The sequence below is a fragment of the Pseudonaja textilis genome, chromosome 6 (genome assembly GCF_049901715.1).
Source record: "Pseudonaja textilis isolate UNSWEBS1 chromosome 6, rPseTex1.2, whole genome shotgun sequence".
Lineage (NCBI taxonomy): Eukaryota > Metazoa > Chordata > Lepidosauria > Squamata > Elapidae > Pseudonaja > Pseudonaja textilis.
The window spans coordinates 25,331,928-25,349,343 of NC_141995.1; the positions used below are offsets into that span (position 1 = coordinate 25,331,928).

General features: G+C 35.0%; 1 protein-coding gene across 2 annotated transcripts in view; it reads left to right on the forward strand.

Annotated features, from left to right (window-relative positions):
* Positions 1-17,416, forward strand: part of FREM3 (FRAS1 related extracellular matrix 3) — a 73,409-nt gene that overhangs the window by 47,519 nt on the left and 8,474 nt on the right. The window contains exons 8-20 of one of the 2 annotated variants that reach the window (XM_026697842.2): positions 318-527; positions 2,423-2,620; positions 3,558-3,722; positions 5,044-5,226; positions 5,424-5,554; positions 6,446-6,604; positions 7,277-7,580; positions 9,583-9,714; positions 10,462-10,793; positions 14,134-14,326; positions 14,762-14,866; positions 15,234-15,361; positions 16,104-16,238. In XM_026697842.2, the coding sequence (XP_026553627.1) occupies positions 318-527; positions 2,423-2,620; positions 3,558-3,722; positions 5,044-5,226; positions 5,424-5,554; positions 6,446-6,604; positions 7,277-7,580; positions 9,583-9,714; positions 10,462-10,793; positions 14,134-14,326; positions 14,762-14,866; positions 15,234-15,361; positions 16,104-16,238 (2,375 nt within the window). Of the gene's footprint in view, positions 1-317; positions 528-2,422; positions 2,621-3,557; positions 3,723-5,043; positions 5,227-5,423; positions 5,555-6,445; positions 6,605-7,276; positions 7,581-9,582; positions 9,715-10,461; positions 10,794-14,133; positions 14,327-14,761; positions 14,867-15,233; positions 15,362-16,103; positions 16,239-17,416 lie in introns of those variants that run through there. The other variant, XM_087936089.1, reaches the window with a different exon arrangement.

The window sequence follows — 17,416 nt, forward strand, 5'->3', positions numbered from 1 at the left end:
TATGTCAGTTAAGTTTAGAAATTTCCTGGCATAATCTCAAAGTAAAGATGAAAACAAGATAAGGCCAGTGATGGTTTTCCTGTGACAAAAAGTGTTTTAATTTATCCAAATTGTAGTACTCAGATTTTTATTATTGTAGCCTTTTAATTGTTCTCCTCTTGACATTCTAGAACAGTTCTCTAAAAGTAATGGAAAGTTTAATTGTCTTATGTTTAGGTGTCCAAAATACATGAAAAAAGGATTTAAAAATGTATATAAACTGCTGTCTGAATCATATGAACATTACTGCACACATAATTAAATTTTGTCTCTTGTAGCTGGAGTTGATTATGTTGGCATAAGCCAAAACATGGATTTTGCTCCTGGTGTAAACATGCAGACTTTTCGTGCAACTATTTTGGATGATCTAGGACAGCCGGTTCTTGAAGGCCCAGAAAAGTTTGAACTTGTTCTCCAGATGCCAGTGAATGCGGTGCTTGGAGAGCCAAGCAAAGCTACTATCATCATAAATGATACCATCACTGATTGTAAGCATTGCAGATTGTTTTCCATAAATTGATACAAAATATTTTCTGGTAAAACTGGAAGATAACATGCATAGGTGCATGCAAGACAGTGCTAAAACTGAATTTGGAAAATAGAACATGTATATTTTTTTAAAAAATGGAAATTATATCTAGGAATTCTGAATTTATAATTTATAAATAATTTATAATAATTTAATAATTTTTAAAAATTATAAATTATAAAAATAATTTATAATTTATATTTATAATAAGGAAAGCATCCCTTCCTTCCTATCTAGCAACCTATCTAGCTACCAAGATAGGATACAAACTATACTAGAGTTCATTATAAATCTGGTGAACTCTCCAAAGCTATGCTTTACTTCCAGAAAGGATGGAATGCCTAATGCAAAACTTATAGGTCTAGATTTTGGCTTTTCTTTTTTTTAATGATGTTAATTAGTGGAATAATTTTATCATTATTTTCCTTCACTTTAAATAATTTTGAAGGCATTTTCAACCTTTCCTTCTAACAACATCCTTTGAGTAGAATAGAAAATGGCACTGTTAAATATCAACAGATTAACAGATAATCAGAGTTGGAAGGGAACTTGTAGGTCATCTAGTCCACCCACCCCCCGCCCATGCGGGAGACCCTACTCCATTTCTGACAAATGGCAGTCTAATCTCTTCTTGGAAGCCTAATCTTAAAGCTTTCATTGTCAACTATTCAAGCATGAAGAAAGTAGCCTTCCTGCCAATTAAATACAAAATTAGAACAAACTAGCTTACTAATAATGTGCAATACAGTTGTCTCCAATCTGGTGTCTAAAAACTTAAACTTAATCCCATCACCTTTAGCAAGCAGAACTAATATCAACTGATGATTTGGAGTTTGGAAGTTCAATACACCTGAAGGAAAGGAGCTGGAGAATGCTGCTCTAACAAAATAAACTCTTAAGAAATCAAAATTTAACTATAGGTAGTGCTTGGCTTTTGATCACAACTAACTCCAAAATTTTGTTGCTCAGCAAGAGAGTTCTTAATAGCAATAGCGCTTAGATTTTTATATGTCTTTATAGTGCTTTACAGCCCTCTCTAAGCGATTTACAGAGTCAGCATATTGCCCCCAACAACTAAGGCCATTTTATGACCTTTCTGGCCACAGTTGTAAAGTGTAGCAGGTGTTAAGTTAGCAACATTGTTGTTAAGTGAATCTGGCTTTCCCATTGACTTTGCTTATCAGAAGGTTGCAAAGGTGATCACATGACCCTGGGATTCTGCAACCATCATAAGTAAGAGTCAGTTGCCAAGTGTCTGAATTTTGATCACATGACCATGGAATGCTGCAATGGTCGTAAGTGTGGAAAACAGACACTTTTTTCAGCATCATTCTAACCCCTAAACAATCAGAAAATGAACTGTTGTAACTTGAGGACTTTATATTTTTATGGCTTTTGTTTAAATGCTTTATACAAAATAATTCCGTCAACTCGTTCAGACATCATATTATACAGTAGGTTTTTTTTTAACCTGTCAATTAATAAATCGTAATCTATAAATAAAATAGGTAGAACCGATGCCATAGGTATTTGTCATGATGTATAAATATAACTATTGATTAGGTTATCAACTATATCAAAAACACAAGAATATAATCTTGGCTGACGCATTAAAATAAAAGGTATACCTATGTAGTGAGTAAAGAGAAGTATATATTCAGATAAGTGAGTCACCTTTACAAATTTCCCCAATTGCTTTGATATAACAAATTCTTAAGTGAGAAGCCCTGAGTATAAATTTGACAGTTCTGCTAATTATATATACATCAGTACAGTGTGAATATACAGAGTGACCTTAAATGAGGTGGACATTACAATGGAATGTAAATAGAATAATTCATATTTCTTTTGCAGTACCCAAAGTTCAATTTAAGGAACCTCTTTACATTGTGAATGAAAAAGATGGTCAGGTGGAAGCTATAATCTCACGAAGTGGAGATGTTAATCATAAGTCTACTGTCCGCTGCTACACTCGCCAAGGCTCTGCCCAGGTTATGATGGACTATGAGGAGAGACCAAACACAGATGACTCAATAATAACTTTCCTACCAGGTAAGATCTCCTTTTTAAAAAAAAAAGTTTACCAGCAAGCAACTTGTTGCAATGAAAACAGATATGGCCATACTCTAAAGTTTAGGCACCTTGTAGTCATTCCAAACCCTATTAATCATTTTTCTAATGTGTGTATGTGTATTGGGGTATTTGCATTCAGGTATATAGTGCTATATAAACATACAAATTGGAAGTGAAAGTTGAGTGAATGTAAAGCTAGAAACCTCGGTTCTCATGTTACTGCATTGTTCATTCATTTAGCTTCTATTATGATTTTTGATTTTTTTCTATTATAATTAAGCCTTTCATTAATCAGTGGTTATAGAAACTACACTATAAAAGATTTGTGGACACCAAGTATTTTTAAAATTCTTTGTCTGAACAGAGAACATGTAACAACTGCCTGATCAAGCAGATTTTATTGAGGATGTTTTTTGTTTTCCTGTTTTTATTATTATTGTTGTTTAAATTTAGCATGTTTATTCCTATGAAGTTTAGAGGGGAAAAGTTGGGATATAAGCTTTGTTATGGTTGTTTTGGATAAAAAATACCTTGCATTGGAGGGCTGGCTAGCATTAAGGGGAACTGAAGCTCGAAACAAATCAGTTTCTCAAGATTTATTTCTAATATTCAGTGATTACATAATATGTAATAACATTAGTGCCTTTATCTCTTTAATATCGATTGTGAAGTTAAATGGTAAGAGTCTTCAGTTGGCAGATCTTGACTTGAACTGGCTAGTCTTGCAAACTAAACAATTGGATTTGGCCAGTATCTGGCTCAGGAGCGCCAGGAAATTCCAGGGAAGATTGAGAAACCACATTGGAATATGTTATAGAAAAACTGGTTTCATAGTAAAACAAACAAACCTAAATGGACACATCCATTAAGTCAGCAAGAGTCAACATATATTATTCTGGCTTTTTGCTTTCTAAAGGAGAGATAGAGAAATCCTGCTTTGTGGTTTTGGAAGATGATGCTATCTATGAAGAGGAGGAAGAGTTCAGACTGGTGCTTGGAACTCCAAAAAGTACCTCTCCATTTGGTGCTTCCATTGGGGAGCCAAAAGAAGTGCTGGTGAAGATTAAGGATGAAGAAGACAGTAGGTTGATGAGCTGTTTGCTATTCTTTCAATTAAAGGACCTTTAGATTATTACTTCAAGGGATTTCAAACTGGACAGCTATTAGGATTCATTTATATATTGCTAATCTCTGCATTCAAGGACAGTGCTTCTAAAATATAAATTACATCCCTGAAAAGTCAAACGGTCAATAACTTTTTATTAGATAATAGTAAATTGGCTGGTTTCCTTCAAAATTACCCTAAAGCACATCCTCTAATAAAATAAATAGTTTAAAATAAAATACCTTTTGTTTTATTATCTTTTTCTGGATGAGTATTATAGTTTGATGTCTATCAGATAAAACATTAAATTGGAGTTTTCCAGAAATTAAATACAATTAAAAGTATATTAAAAGTACTTACACATTGATTACACATGTAATCAATAGTTTCTCTTTTGTCACCTTAAAAATTATAATACAATGACATGTTTTGAACAATTTCTGAAGGTAACATTATGAAATATGGGGTACAAGTTATACACCTCTGTTTCAAAATGTAAAAATGTTTAGCCCCTCCTCCCGTACTGAATAAAATAAAGTAGTAAATGAAAAGACTGGAATGGGGAGAGAACTATGGCTGAATATAAATTGGTCACGTTAACAAATAATGTATCCCTGATTAGGAGGTTTTCTATTATAGCCTCTGCTTCTATCAAAACCAACTTTCAATTGTTTAATAGCTTATTAGGAAATCCTTCTTAATACTTACTTAAAATCTTTCTTTTTCATGTGTACCCTCTGGTATAGACTTTCCCTGTGTAGATACAGAAAACAAACTGCTCAATGTTATGAATAATTAGTTCTAACATTACCTCTGATGTGCCACTGGACAGTCTAAGAAAGAGAGTTATATGGTGTTTCAGAAAATAACTATTCATAATCTAGCTCTGCCATTCAGAGATTTAATTCACACCAGCACAGAGTGATGGGGATCAGTTTTGATTTTTATTCATCCAACTATAGTATTGCATAATAGAATGTATTGAAATAGAATTAAACCTTGAGTGGAAACAATTGACTTTTCTAGGTGTTTTATAAAGTTTAATCTTACAAAATTCGATATCATCTTCCTTTTATGATTTAAACTGATCAATATATGTTTATAGTGGCATTGTTCTTGCCTTGTCATTAATTAAATTTAACATAAATCACATTGCTAAATAATAAATTAAGTGAATTAAGCAAAATGTTATTTTCTTGGTTAGTACTTCTTTTCTGTCTCTGACTATTATTAAAAGCTATACTGAAGTTTAGCCTTGGTTAAAAGGAGAAGTTGACATTTTCCATTTGTCTTGCAGAACCAATGATTAAATTCTCTGATGTGAAATACAACATTCAAGAACCACGGGAGCCTGGAGAGATGGCAGTTTTAAAGATCCCAATCTTGCGACTTGGAGACACTTCCAAAGTTTCTATTGTAAGAATTCATACTAAAGATGGTTCAGCTACTTCTGGAGAAGACTATAATCCAATGTCTGAGGGTAAGATTCTGATCCTAAATTGGACATTGCAGCAAATGTCCAATGCATAAGGTGTTTTTTAAAAAAAACAAAAACAAACAAACAGATCTGGAATTAGATATGTTTTTAATGCTACAAAATGTGAATGCAAAACTTTGATGAATATTCATATTTCACGGACATGACCCAGATTGCTCATTTATCATTATTCATTTTAGATATTGAATTTAAAGAAGGAAAAACAGAGCACTTTGTGGAGGTTGAAGTTTTGTATGATGGAGTGAGAGAAATGCGTGAAGCATTTACAGTGCATTTGAAACCTGATGAGAACATGGTGGCTGAAACACAGGTAAAATACCCAAGTGGTTTGCCCTGTAGTTTGCATTCAGTTGAGGGTGATTCAGAAATGTCGAAGCATTAACAACCTCAGTTTTTCAGAATCCATGGAAGTCTGCTGTTGGAGACCAAACTGGAAGCAAAGCCTTTGCTCAGATCTGCTTCTGTTCTTTGGAAAGTTTAGAAGCTTTGACTCCCACCAGGCATTCAGTCTTAAGGAAGATTTTGTGCTTTGTCTTGATTAAAAAATCTCTACCCTTAGATTGACCATAAGACTGACACAAAAAGTGTCGGTGCCTTCCAATAATATCTGATTGCCTCTCAGTGAAAAGTATGCTTTAATTCTAGATCTGAATCTACATCTTTCTAAAAAAATGGATTGATCCCTAATGAACAGCCGTCAAGATGAATTGGTCATAGGTTTCTTTTATCAAAGAAGGTGGAAAGCAGTTTCCTTGTTGTTTTGATTTTAGAGACATGGCATGGTTCTGTGGATTCCCTTTGTCAAGTGAATAATTTCTTCCTCTAACAGAAAGAAACCTTTAGATTCATTCTTTAGAGTGGATAAGAGTGGCATAAGACAAGTTTTATGACCCTACCTCATAAGTCAGGTATAAGATATTGTGAAAAGGAATAAGTTGATAATTGTTTCATATATTCCAATTCTTAGTTATTATATTTTATTACAGGAAAGTCTTCATGATATTTTATGCTTCAGTGTCAAAATTAATTAATTGTAAGTGGTATGCTCCTTGAAGTTATATCTTCATATTCTTTATTCTCTTATTTCTGGGTAGATTAATTTTAACATTTCATATATTATGTGTAACATAGCTGGTTACAGAAGCATTCTTTCATGTCTGCTTTATATTTAGAGACAGAAACTTTTTGTTTTTCCATTCAGATGAATAAAGCCATTATATACATTGAAGAAATGGATAGCATGGCAGATGTGACTTTCCCAGCTGTGCCACAAGTTGTATCACTTCTGTTGTATGATGACACTGCCAAAAGTAAAGTAAATCCCCAGCCTCCCAATGGATATCCTATTGTGTGTGTAACGGTACGAACTATCTATAGTTATACTGTCTTAATTTTTCTACTACTAAAAATTAGGAGGAGAAAAAAATATTTGGGATTAATTTTTTAAGCTTCTGGAAAGCTCCGTTTTATCAGTTCATAATGGTCATTTACTCGATTTTCAGTATCTAAAAACAAGAAAATTTAATGTTGAGCACATTAGTTATAGCTTTTGTTTCATGTGCCCTCAAAATTTTGCTTATGGAAAAAATCATGTTAATACCAATTTCACAGAAAAGAGCATACGAAGGAATCAGTGTTTGCTTAATATTACATTTGCATTCTCCATAGAATTAAAACCTGATCTAAATCTTCTTGCAACTTGCTAGATATTTTACTGATACTTCATTTCTTCCTTTTCCCTGATTTTCTAATAGATATGATATCAATATCTTTTTTCATTCAAGTTTTAATAAATTGAACTCTTTCCACAGCATTTGGCTTTTACATATAAATGGCAGAATCAGTAATACTTAATTCTCAGCTAGGGTGAACATAAAATAAGATTTATGAAGTGATAACAAGAATAAGGAGTTTGCTAAAAACTCTAGTGAAACAAAAAGAGAGGAAAGTCTTATTTTTCATCTTAATTAAAAAAATTTCATGGCAAAGATTTAAACATAACTAAATGTATTGTATGCATCTTGGCATTTAGGCATGCAATCCCAAATACTCAGATTATGACAAGACTGGATCTATTTGTGCTGCTGAAAACATCAATGACACAGTGACCTTGTATCGTTGGCTTGTCAGTGCCCCAAGCGGCATGGATGGTGTGACCAGCCCTATGCGTGAAGTAGATTCCAATACTTTCTTCACTAACACAAAGTCAATTGCTTTAGACTCCATCTATTTCCAAGCTGGCTCCAGGGTTCAGTGTGCAGCACGCGCTGTCAAGGCCAATGGAGATGTGGGCTTAGAACTGTTGAGTCCCATCCATGTAATAAATAGACAAGAAGGTAAGTTTAATAAACCGTTAAGTGATTCTGAACACTTTTATTCAGATAGAACATTCTTTCCGAGAAATGTTTTTTTTTTTAGTAATGAGAAAGATGGAACAATTAGAAGTGCAATTATTAAGTTAGTAGCAACGGGAGTTAGATATGACATTCAACATTTGCACTTCAATATATTTATAGTAGTAAGTGTCATTTTATTTTATTTTATTTTAAATAATAATTTGAAATATCTTTAAAAACCTGTGTAACTTAGCCAAGTGAAAAATAGAGATGGTAGCTTTATGACTAGAGTGGTTCCTCTGCAAATATGTCATTTGAAAACAAGCTTATAACATTTTGGTTTCCATACATGTAAAGAAAACATAAAGTTGACTTGCAAGGATGTTGCTCTAAGTGTGCATGTAATCTGATACTTCCTTCAATTTGCCTGTGAGGGAAACAATTGTGAAAGGATTTCCAAATCTATGTCACTTTCACCTATTTGTGATATGTGTGTTGTGGATGTGAGCTGTATTTGTGATATGTGTGTTGTGGATGTGAGGAAATGTATCATGCCTTGAATTGGAAAAATGAGGATCAAACTATGCCGTTTTTAAATTTTAGAAAACATTAGTTCTGTCTGAGTTTATACACTATATACATGCGGTATAATACTGTATATAATACAGTATATATAGTATATACTACCGGTACGTACACACACACAAACACACACACATGTGTACACACACACACACGCTTCAGTGACTATGTTAGTAACTTAATGCCACTTGGGCAAAGCATTTAGATTTATAGAATTCCATATTAGGCATTTATCAGCATTTTGTCATGCCCCTCTCGGAGTCTGAATCTGAGGATTCAGGGAGGGTGATGAACAGCTGACAGGGAGTGGGAGTGTGGCTTCATTGGCTGTGGGGGAAACTGGGGAAGGGCAAAATCTGGCTGGGCAGAGCAGGGGAGAGGTAGAACAAGGGAGACGGAGGAAGACCCAGGCCCACCTCCTCTTTATCCTAGGGCACACAGGGAGGAACCGACAAAAGAGCAACATGGGTTGCGTGGGCAGGAAAGGGCCCTGATTCCCTTCATTAACCACGCCTGGGAAGAGAGTTTAAAAGAGATGCATGCTGAGTGGGGCTTCTGCTAGGAACAAACATGAGTTTATCTTGTATTGACTTTGGTTAACTGCATTCCTGGCATCCTCCCAACCATGTTGAATTATTGCCGTTCCTCCTCCTGCCCTGCAGAACTAATTATCTATCTCATCTTGCCTTGATTGGACTTAATAGTTACAGTTTTTGTTTGATTCTCTGCAGCCAAAGGCTATTCCTGGGTAGTTTTTCTCCAGCCAGAAGGTAACCAGGACATTGGGGGCAAAGTAATAAAGTAGGTTAGTAATAAACTAATAAAGGAACTCCTACTGATTATGTGACTGTTGCCTTTGTGCCATGCCCTGGGTCATCACACATTTACTATTAAAGCATGAGCATAAATAGAATTATATTAAGTTAATACAGGTACTCCTCGATTGACAACATTTCATTTAGTGATGGTTTGAAACTACAGGTTCACTTTAAAAAGTGACTTATGACCATTTTTCACAATTAAAGCTTCCTGTGGTCATGTGATCAAAATTCAGGCACTTGGCAAATGGCTCATATTTATGACAATTGCTGTATCCCAGGCTCATGTGATCAGCTTTTGTGACTTTCTGATGAGCAAAGTCAATTGGGAAGCCAGGTTCACTTTACAACCATATTACTTACTTAACAACTGCAATGATTCACTTAACAACTATGGCAATAAAGGTTGTAAAATAGGGTGAAATTCACTTACCAACTGCCTTGCTTATGAATGGAAATTTTTGGCTCAATTGTGGTCATAAGACAAAGGCTTCCTGTGCTTATTTTTCATAATTGTGTAAGTTTCCCACATTAATCACATTAATTAGAGGTATGGCTTGATTTAAATTGATAAATCAATGAATGGCGCTGTTTTCCCCTAGGTCTGTGCCAACCACGTATTCTGGGAACAGTTGGAGCAGAGCCTTTCTCAGCCAAAATTCATTATATGGGTCCTGATGATCCAGACTATCCAAACCTGATCAGGTTTTCAGTTACCATGCCTCATATAGATGGTAAGTACCAGACATATGTGCTACTAGAACCAGAACAGCTGAAATGTTGCTGCACCAATTGTCATCAGAAGGAGTTTTTTGAAACGATGATTCAAAGACAACTTTTAATGTTTATCCTCATCTTTATTCATGCTTAAAGTGCTTAACAAAGAAAGAATGTTGTATTTATTCTTAAATACGAAAGAGAAAATCTATTAGATTTAGTGCTGAATTGAAGAAGGCTTGGAATAAGCAGGAGTGGTTTTGGGAGTAGGACCATGAACACAACTTAGAATCAATTCATAGACTTTAAAATTCTTTATTTTTTATTCTAGATAATGTTTCACCAAATGCTTAGGTTTGAGGATTCATGCAATATATGCGTATACAGTACCTTGCAGTACATATACACAAACACAGACTTGTATGTGCATGTTATATTGAAAAAAAAACAGCAATATGAAGTCTCATAACCATACATTGGAATAATACAGTAAAAACAACAGTAAAGATTATTTTATATGGGAAATAACTATTACTTCAGTGTACTTTAGTTCCATAAAACATTATATTTCACCTACAAAAGATTTAGATGGCAACTAAGTACATACATTTTTCTTAACCCTGCTTTGAAATTTGAAATTACTGTTATAAAACTTATCTGAATCTTACGTATGCTCTGAATATAATATTGTTAATGTAATGTAATCACCCAGGTACTTTTATTATTAGTGCATAAAATATCTAATAGGCAATTTCTGATTTCAGGAATGTTGCCAGTAATCTCAACCAGACCTTTGTCCAATTTTGAGTTGACATTGAGTCCGGATGGCACTCGTGTAGGCAATCACAAATGCTCTAATCTCTTGGATTATAATGAAATTGAAACAAAACATGGCTTCATCACAGATGATATCAAGAATCCAGAAGTGATTGGAGAAACTTCACCCTATCAATACAGCAGTAGCATACGGTCAGCTAAGACTTTACGTTTCTACCGTAATCTCAATCTGGAGGCCTGCCTGTGGGAATTTATTAGTTATTATGATATGTCAGAACTGGTAACTGGCTGTAGCGGCTCCATTGGGACAGATGGTCAGGTAGGTTCCATTGAAAAAAAGCAAATCTATTAATGAAAGGATTTTGCTCAGTTGCATGCACTGCAAGTCATAGTATGAAAAACCAGAACAGATTCCTTCATTTAAACCAATAATATACAGAATCAGAATATACAGTGTCACCTCAGTACTCAACTGCTTCAAAACTCGTTGAATTTGGTACTCAGTGCAATTTGACATGAAAATGTTGTACTGATACTTGTCTTTTGTTTGATATCCAACTCGCTGCAATAGGAAGAGGGGGACACCTGTGGAGAACAGACAGGAAGTCAGCCATACCAAGAAGGTCACTGCAAAAGGAAGTGGGGATGGCCTCAAAAGGCAGACAGGAAGTTGGCCATGCTGGGAAGGCCACTGTCATAAGAAAAGGGACAAACAGGAAATTCTTCCAAGCCAAAACAAAGGGTCATGTGATAAATCATGATAAATTGTTTGGTACTCATCATTTTTAGTACTTGTTGCATCTCTCAGAACCAATTAATGAGTAATGAGGTTCCATTATATATTCTGATCCAATCTGTCTACAGCAAAGCTTTCATATCACCTTTTTCCTAACCTCTTTGAGGGAAATTCCTATCTGTTACTTGGAGCTTTGCTGCTATTCAGGAAAGAAGATTTGTGGCAGATGGATCAATAATGTAGCTGAACTCAGAAATTTATTACTGTTTGTTGAAGACCCATTATTTTCTGATTCACATATAAATAAAGTAATAAAGTTAGTTTATACAACACAATGGCAGAATCTAGGCATTGTGTAAAACAAAGCCAAGGAACAATTTTGTGCTTAATGCCCATAATAGTTCGATTCAATTAGAAAATCAAACTAGATGGCATTAAAAAGCTTTACTGATAGTGTATTAAAAAGGATGCTCTTATGAGCAAAGTAATTATTTGGAGTTTCAAACAAATTGTTATTTTTTAAGTGATATAATGAATATTGAATGAATACATAATGTATAATCAAAACAGAATGACTATAAAAAGGAGAAATGTGTCTGTGTAGCTAAGATTGAAGGAAAATTTGGCAGACAGCTTAATGTCTAACAAGAGTATAACAGTCTGAAAATAAAATTATAGAGACCAGACCCCCTAAGCTCCATTAATTTTAAAACTACGGAACTTCCATGCATAGGCAAAGAAAAAAACTGCCATTGTACTCATGATTCTTTTATATGCTAACTCCCAAAGACTGAACATGATCCTAATATACTTGGTGTGAACATAAGTCAAATGATTGCATGAGTGTACTGACAAAGATAGTACATTAATTTTTGTGATTCATGAATTAGGGCAACTTAAAAGGTAGCCAAATAAGATCTTATATATTTCAGAATGTGCCTGATGAGGCAATAGTGTACTAATATGCACCAAATGGACAAGCCATATAAAGGAGGAAAAAACCTGGTTTAGTTCATTCATCGTGGCAGAACTCATTTGAGCTGAAAACCTGATAATATCAATGTATTACTAATGGATAACATCCAACTTAATGAGAGGAAATAACATTGCCTCTTGCTTTAAAATCAGCAGTGTTTTTCCAAATGTCTGGGTAGAGCTAATTGAAGGAAGGACAAAATTTAGTGATGGTAAAAAGTAGAGGACTATGCTCAAACTACAATTAATTTTATTTCTTAAAAATCTAAAACATGGTGCTATAATTTAATACATATGTCAAATGTTTAGTGTGAAACTAAAAAGGAGGCATCCTTATAGGAACTTCATGCCTCTGCCAGCGAAAACAGAGTTTGGTAGGACTGCATGTGGCCCTCCCGAGCTCCGTTTTCGCTGGCAGAGGGTTGCAGGAGGTCATCGCAGCTGAAAACAAAACTTGCGAAGGGCGTGGGCAGCATTCCCAAGCTCCATTTTTGCTGGCAGAAGGTTACAAGAGGCCGTCACAGCCGAAAACGTAGCTCAGGAGCCACCACAGGCACCCTCGACATGAATGATGCCGAGTCGGCCATGCCCACATTGGCCACACACACCCAAGGTCAAACACAACTTGATGCAGCCCTCAGTGAAATTGAGTTTGACACCCCTGAGCTAAATGCAAACTAAAGAGAGCATGTCATGGACAAAATTAGGAAGCTGATATCTTCATATAATTTGAACCTGTAACAATGAGATAGTGTTGTTATGTATACATGCAGCTGTAAACATCAATATATTGCATATCAGGCTTCCCAGAGAGGCCACAAAGAGATTGAAATTAGGAACATATACATGCCTTCCACCTTGTTATATATAGGAAATGCTACAAGACATGAGTAACACACAAATATATAACTTTATGGTGAAATGTCCTATTGGTTGCTAATGTAGAAAGTGAATCATTTATTTGATATGTAGTAAAATTTCAACCATACGGAATTAGTCATAGATCCTATTTATGGAAAACTGGGAGCCACATTAGATGAGATGGAATACATCAGAAAGTAAATGGAACTATTTTGTAAGGAACACATTCAATTATGTACTACATATTTAAATTTCGGCCCTGTAGTTTAAACAGGCAGGGAAAAAACATGTTTGCATGCAAATAAAGGGGAGAATTTGACTTGCATGTCATATTCTAATCAGAGTTATATTATTATAAACCATTACTGATGGGTGGTTACATTCCGTTTTTGCTTTGAGGTTTAAAAATATTCTCAACTGCTTGAAATCTTGAAGATTATTTTGAGTGTTAGGTGCCAGTTATTTTTTTTTAATCCGGAGTATTATTTACTTCTTAGAATGCAGGCTTTGATTAGCTCACTTCTTATTCTTCATCTGATTTGCTATCAGTTGTAAAAGCAGGAAAGGAAATTGGTGATAATGATGCTTATCTTTAATGATCAGAAACTATACTATTGAATTTGAGCAAGTTTACTTTTGAAAAGTTGGACTGCAATGCACCGGAGGTAAGAGATGAATGTGAGATTCTTAGTATCAATTTAATCCCATAATAGGGCCTTGATTGTAATCTTAGATTGCCACACACCCTGGGATGACTGTCAAGTTGATTTTAGAGTGGGATTTGTTCTTTGCCAGGGTTGTGTTTCAGAAGCCAGGAAGAGGGCTGCCTGCTTAGGTTTTGGCCTACATTTCATTCTCTCACACTTCACCATAAGTAGTAAATTAATTTTTAAAGCATCGAAGTAGATTTCTAAGTACAACAAGAAATGTTTGTTCTGGAGCCAACACATATCATAAAATAAATAAACAAGGGACCAAAAGGAAGTTATGATGATGAGATTTTATACTGTGTTCAGAAGAGCTGTGATTTTAACTGCTGAAGATTCAGTATGAACATAGGGTGATTTAATGTTGTGCTATTTTTCAGGTGTTGAATCTGGTTCAATCATATGTCACTCTTCGAGTGCCCCTCTATGTATCTTATGTCTTCCATTCACCTGCAGCAATTGGGGGCTGGCAACATTTTGACCTGCAATCTGAGTTGAGGCTCACCTTTGTGTATGATACTGCAATTCTATGGAAAGACGGCATTGGAAGTCCACCAGAAGCAGAACTACAAGGTAAATTATAAATATTTCCTTTTTTTTCTTGCCCAGAACTTTGTCACCTTACGAGATTAGTCTTGAGAACTGGCTACTACAGGATGTGAAAAATCAGCCTCTTAGACACAGTTAGCCATTCGTGGCTATATGGAACTTCACCAAAAAAGAATAGCTAGTTTCTAGGCTAGATTGTGGTAAACAACTTTATCGAGCCATTTGCACAGTGACAGCTGCTTCAAAGCCAAGCTTATTTTTTAAAACAAAATTTGAATGATTTATGTTACTCTATTTTCATGTGTATTGCTTTATTTTATCATAGCAATGATTTCGGCTCCTTAATCGACACAATGCTGACTAAGTCTTGTGGTACTTGCAATCCAACACATTTGAATGATACTAAACAACTAGTCTTTTTATGAATATTTCTAAAATAATATGGCTGCTTACATCTAGGGTCTCTTTACCCAACCAGTATGCAAATCAATGATGAAGGGCGATTGGTGGTCCATTTCAGGACTGAAATTCGATTCAGGGGGCAGTTCATAATATCCCACCCAGGTAAGGCCAGCATTTTGTATGTTTTCTGAGTATCTTTTCTGAGCCAAAAACCTCTTTGTGGGTCTATGACAACAGACTTTGGGATTTAATAAACAGTAAGGAACTTATGGTTTGAACTGGATTTTATCATCTATTCATGCAAAGCTTTGGATTCCCTAATGAGAAGAGAAGAGCAAATTTTTGCCAATTTCCTTCTGTCTTCTAAACACACAGCAAGGATTTGCTGATTCTACACTACCCACTGGTGCTCGTCCATCTCCTTGTATCCTGATTTTCCTAAATTGGAATAGAAAAGATAGTTCCATTCCCCAGTGTGTTGGATAACATCTATGAACTTCACCATAAAACAGGTATTTCACTTTTGCAGGTACTTCTCTGGCTTCTATGGTGATGTCATCTGACCATCCTGGCCTTACATTCACATTGAACCTTTCTCAAAGTGAACAAACCTTCAGTCAGCCAATGCAGCAATGGAAGTTTCTTTCCGATTTTGCTGTGAGTACTAACATTAGTATTTTGTGGAAGTTTATATTGTTTTTTTAAAAAGGGCCAATATTAAACTTCTTTATGTTTAATGCTGTCTGTGATGCAAGTCTGTGATGCTGAAATATAGATTAGCTTCATACTAACCTACTTTTTAAAATAATGTTTAGTGTGCTATAAATAATCACAGGTAAATGAACTTGTAATGTACGGCTTGAAAATAGACTTTGGATGGCTTAGGAGCAAATATTTTTACATGCATATGCAGTAAGAATGCAAGTCAGTTTTGTGTCTTTCAGTATCACTGAAATACTGTACCTATTAACCTCAATATACACATCTTTGCTGTAGTGTTATTTATGCAGAATGTCATATTAGGTTAAGGTTTATCAGAAAAGAAGAGCATGAAGTGGCTTATTATCGTTTTTCATACTTACGACCATTGCAACATCTCCATAGTCAGATGCTTGGCAAGTGGTTCGTCTTTATGACGGTTGGAGTGTCCTGGGCTCACTCCAGATCAGCTTTAGCGGCCTTCTGACAAGCAAAGTCAATGGGGAATCCGGGTTCACTAACAACATCCATGTTACTAGTTTAACAAATGCAATGGCTTACTTAACAATGGTGGCAAGAAAAGTTGTAAAATGGAGCAAACTCACCTAACAAATGTTTCATTTGGCAACATAAATTTTGGGCTCAATTGTGGTTGTAACTCAAGGACTACCTGTATTTTAGTTTCTGTGTCTTTTTCCAGGTACGTGACTATTCTGGCACTTACACTGTGAAACTTCTTCCCTGTGTTGCCACACCCAGCCAAGAATACACCCAGCCTGTCATCTGCAGCCCACGGGAGCCAATCACTTTTGAACTAGATATCAGGTTCCAGCAGGTGAAGTATTTCATGACTTTAATGTTCTCAACTAATAATGCGTTTTGGTACATTTCTCTGAAATATCACTTGATAATTAAATTGCTTAATTGCAGTATTAGGGCCAAAAATCTGAATTAGTTTTGCATGTTTGTTGTTAAAAAGTGACTTAGAAAGCTGGGTGCTAAATATTTAAAATTCTAACAACACATTTTCACTTTTTCACTATCTCCAAATCAAAATCTAGTCATTTTTTATTGGTTTTTCTCAACTTGAGGTAGCAATTCTAAACTTTTAGAATTCTGACAATTAGAATTGCAACATATCTGAAAAGTGTCAGATTTGAGAGCTGTGGCCTAGAGGTTATATTGCCTTTAAAGTAGAGATTATAGCACTAAACACTGAGTATACCTATAAATGTCTCTGATTTAGGATTGACAGTCGAAAATAACAGCCATATATTAAACTCTTTCCTCGCTTCTAGTAACACTTAGTCATATAAATGTTATCTTACAGTTGCATCTCTCTAGAATATCATGCAATCTTTTCTGTATAATAGATTATAATGGATTCTGCCTTATAATGGATTATTAGAAGCCACCTTAGGGCAGGAGAATTATCTTAGAACAACCTTCTATAACTATGCTGTATCCGTTGTTTTAAGACTATGCTTTCCAATAAATGAATTGTAGGTCCAGCAGATCTGGATGCCATTATGTTGGATAAAATTGCATTACAGGAATTGTTTTCAGCAGAATTGAATATTGCAAGACTTAAGTTGGGTTTGGGCTTTTTTGACTGGAGCATCTACTTATAATTGCTGTTTCTTTCTATGAAAAAACAATATTTCTTTATTCATTCAGCCAATCAAGTTGGATACTGCCTGATTCCAACCTGCTCTACGATATTTCCTGTAGGTTGTTTGATCAAATCAGCCTATATTACAAAATTTATTCTTGAAGAAGGCTGTGAGAAGGAATTCAAGGTTGCACATTTATGTAGAACAATGGCACTATACAAAGCACCTAGTTCTTGAAGCAATTATTTATAAACACAAATAATGGACCACATTCTCCTCTTTAGCTTTACTCTCTTGAACTCTCTTGAGTATTTCTAATAATCTTGAGAATAAACTGCAATTAAATTATTGCTAGATTTTTGCTAGAGAGACTATTGAAATTACTTCCCTAAATAGTTTT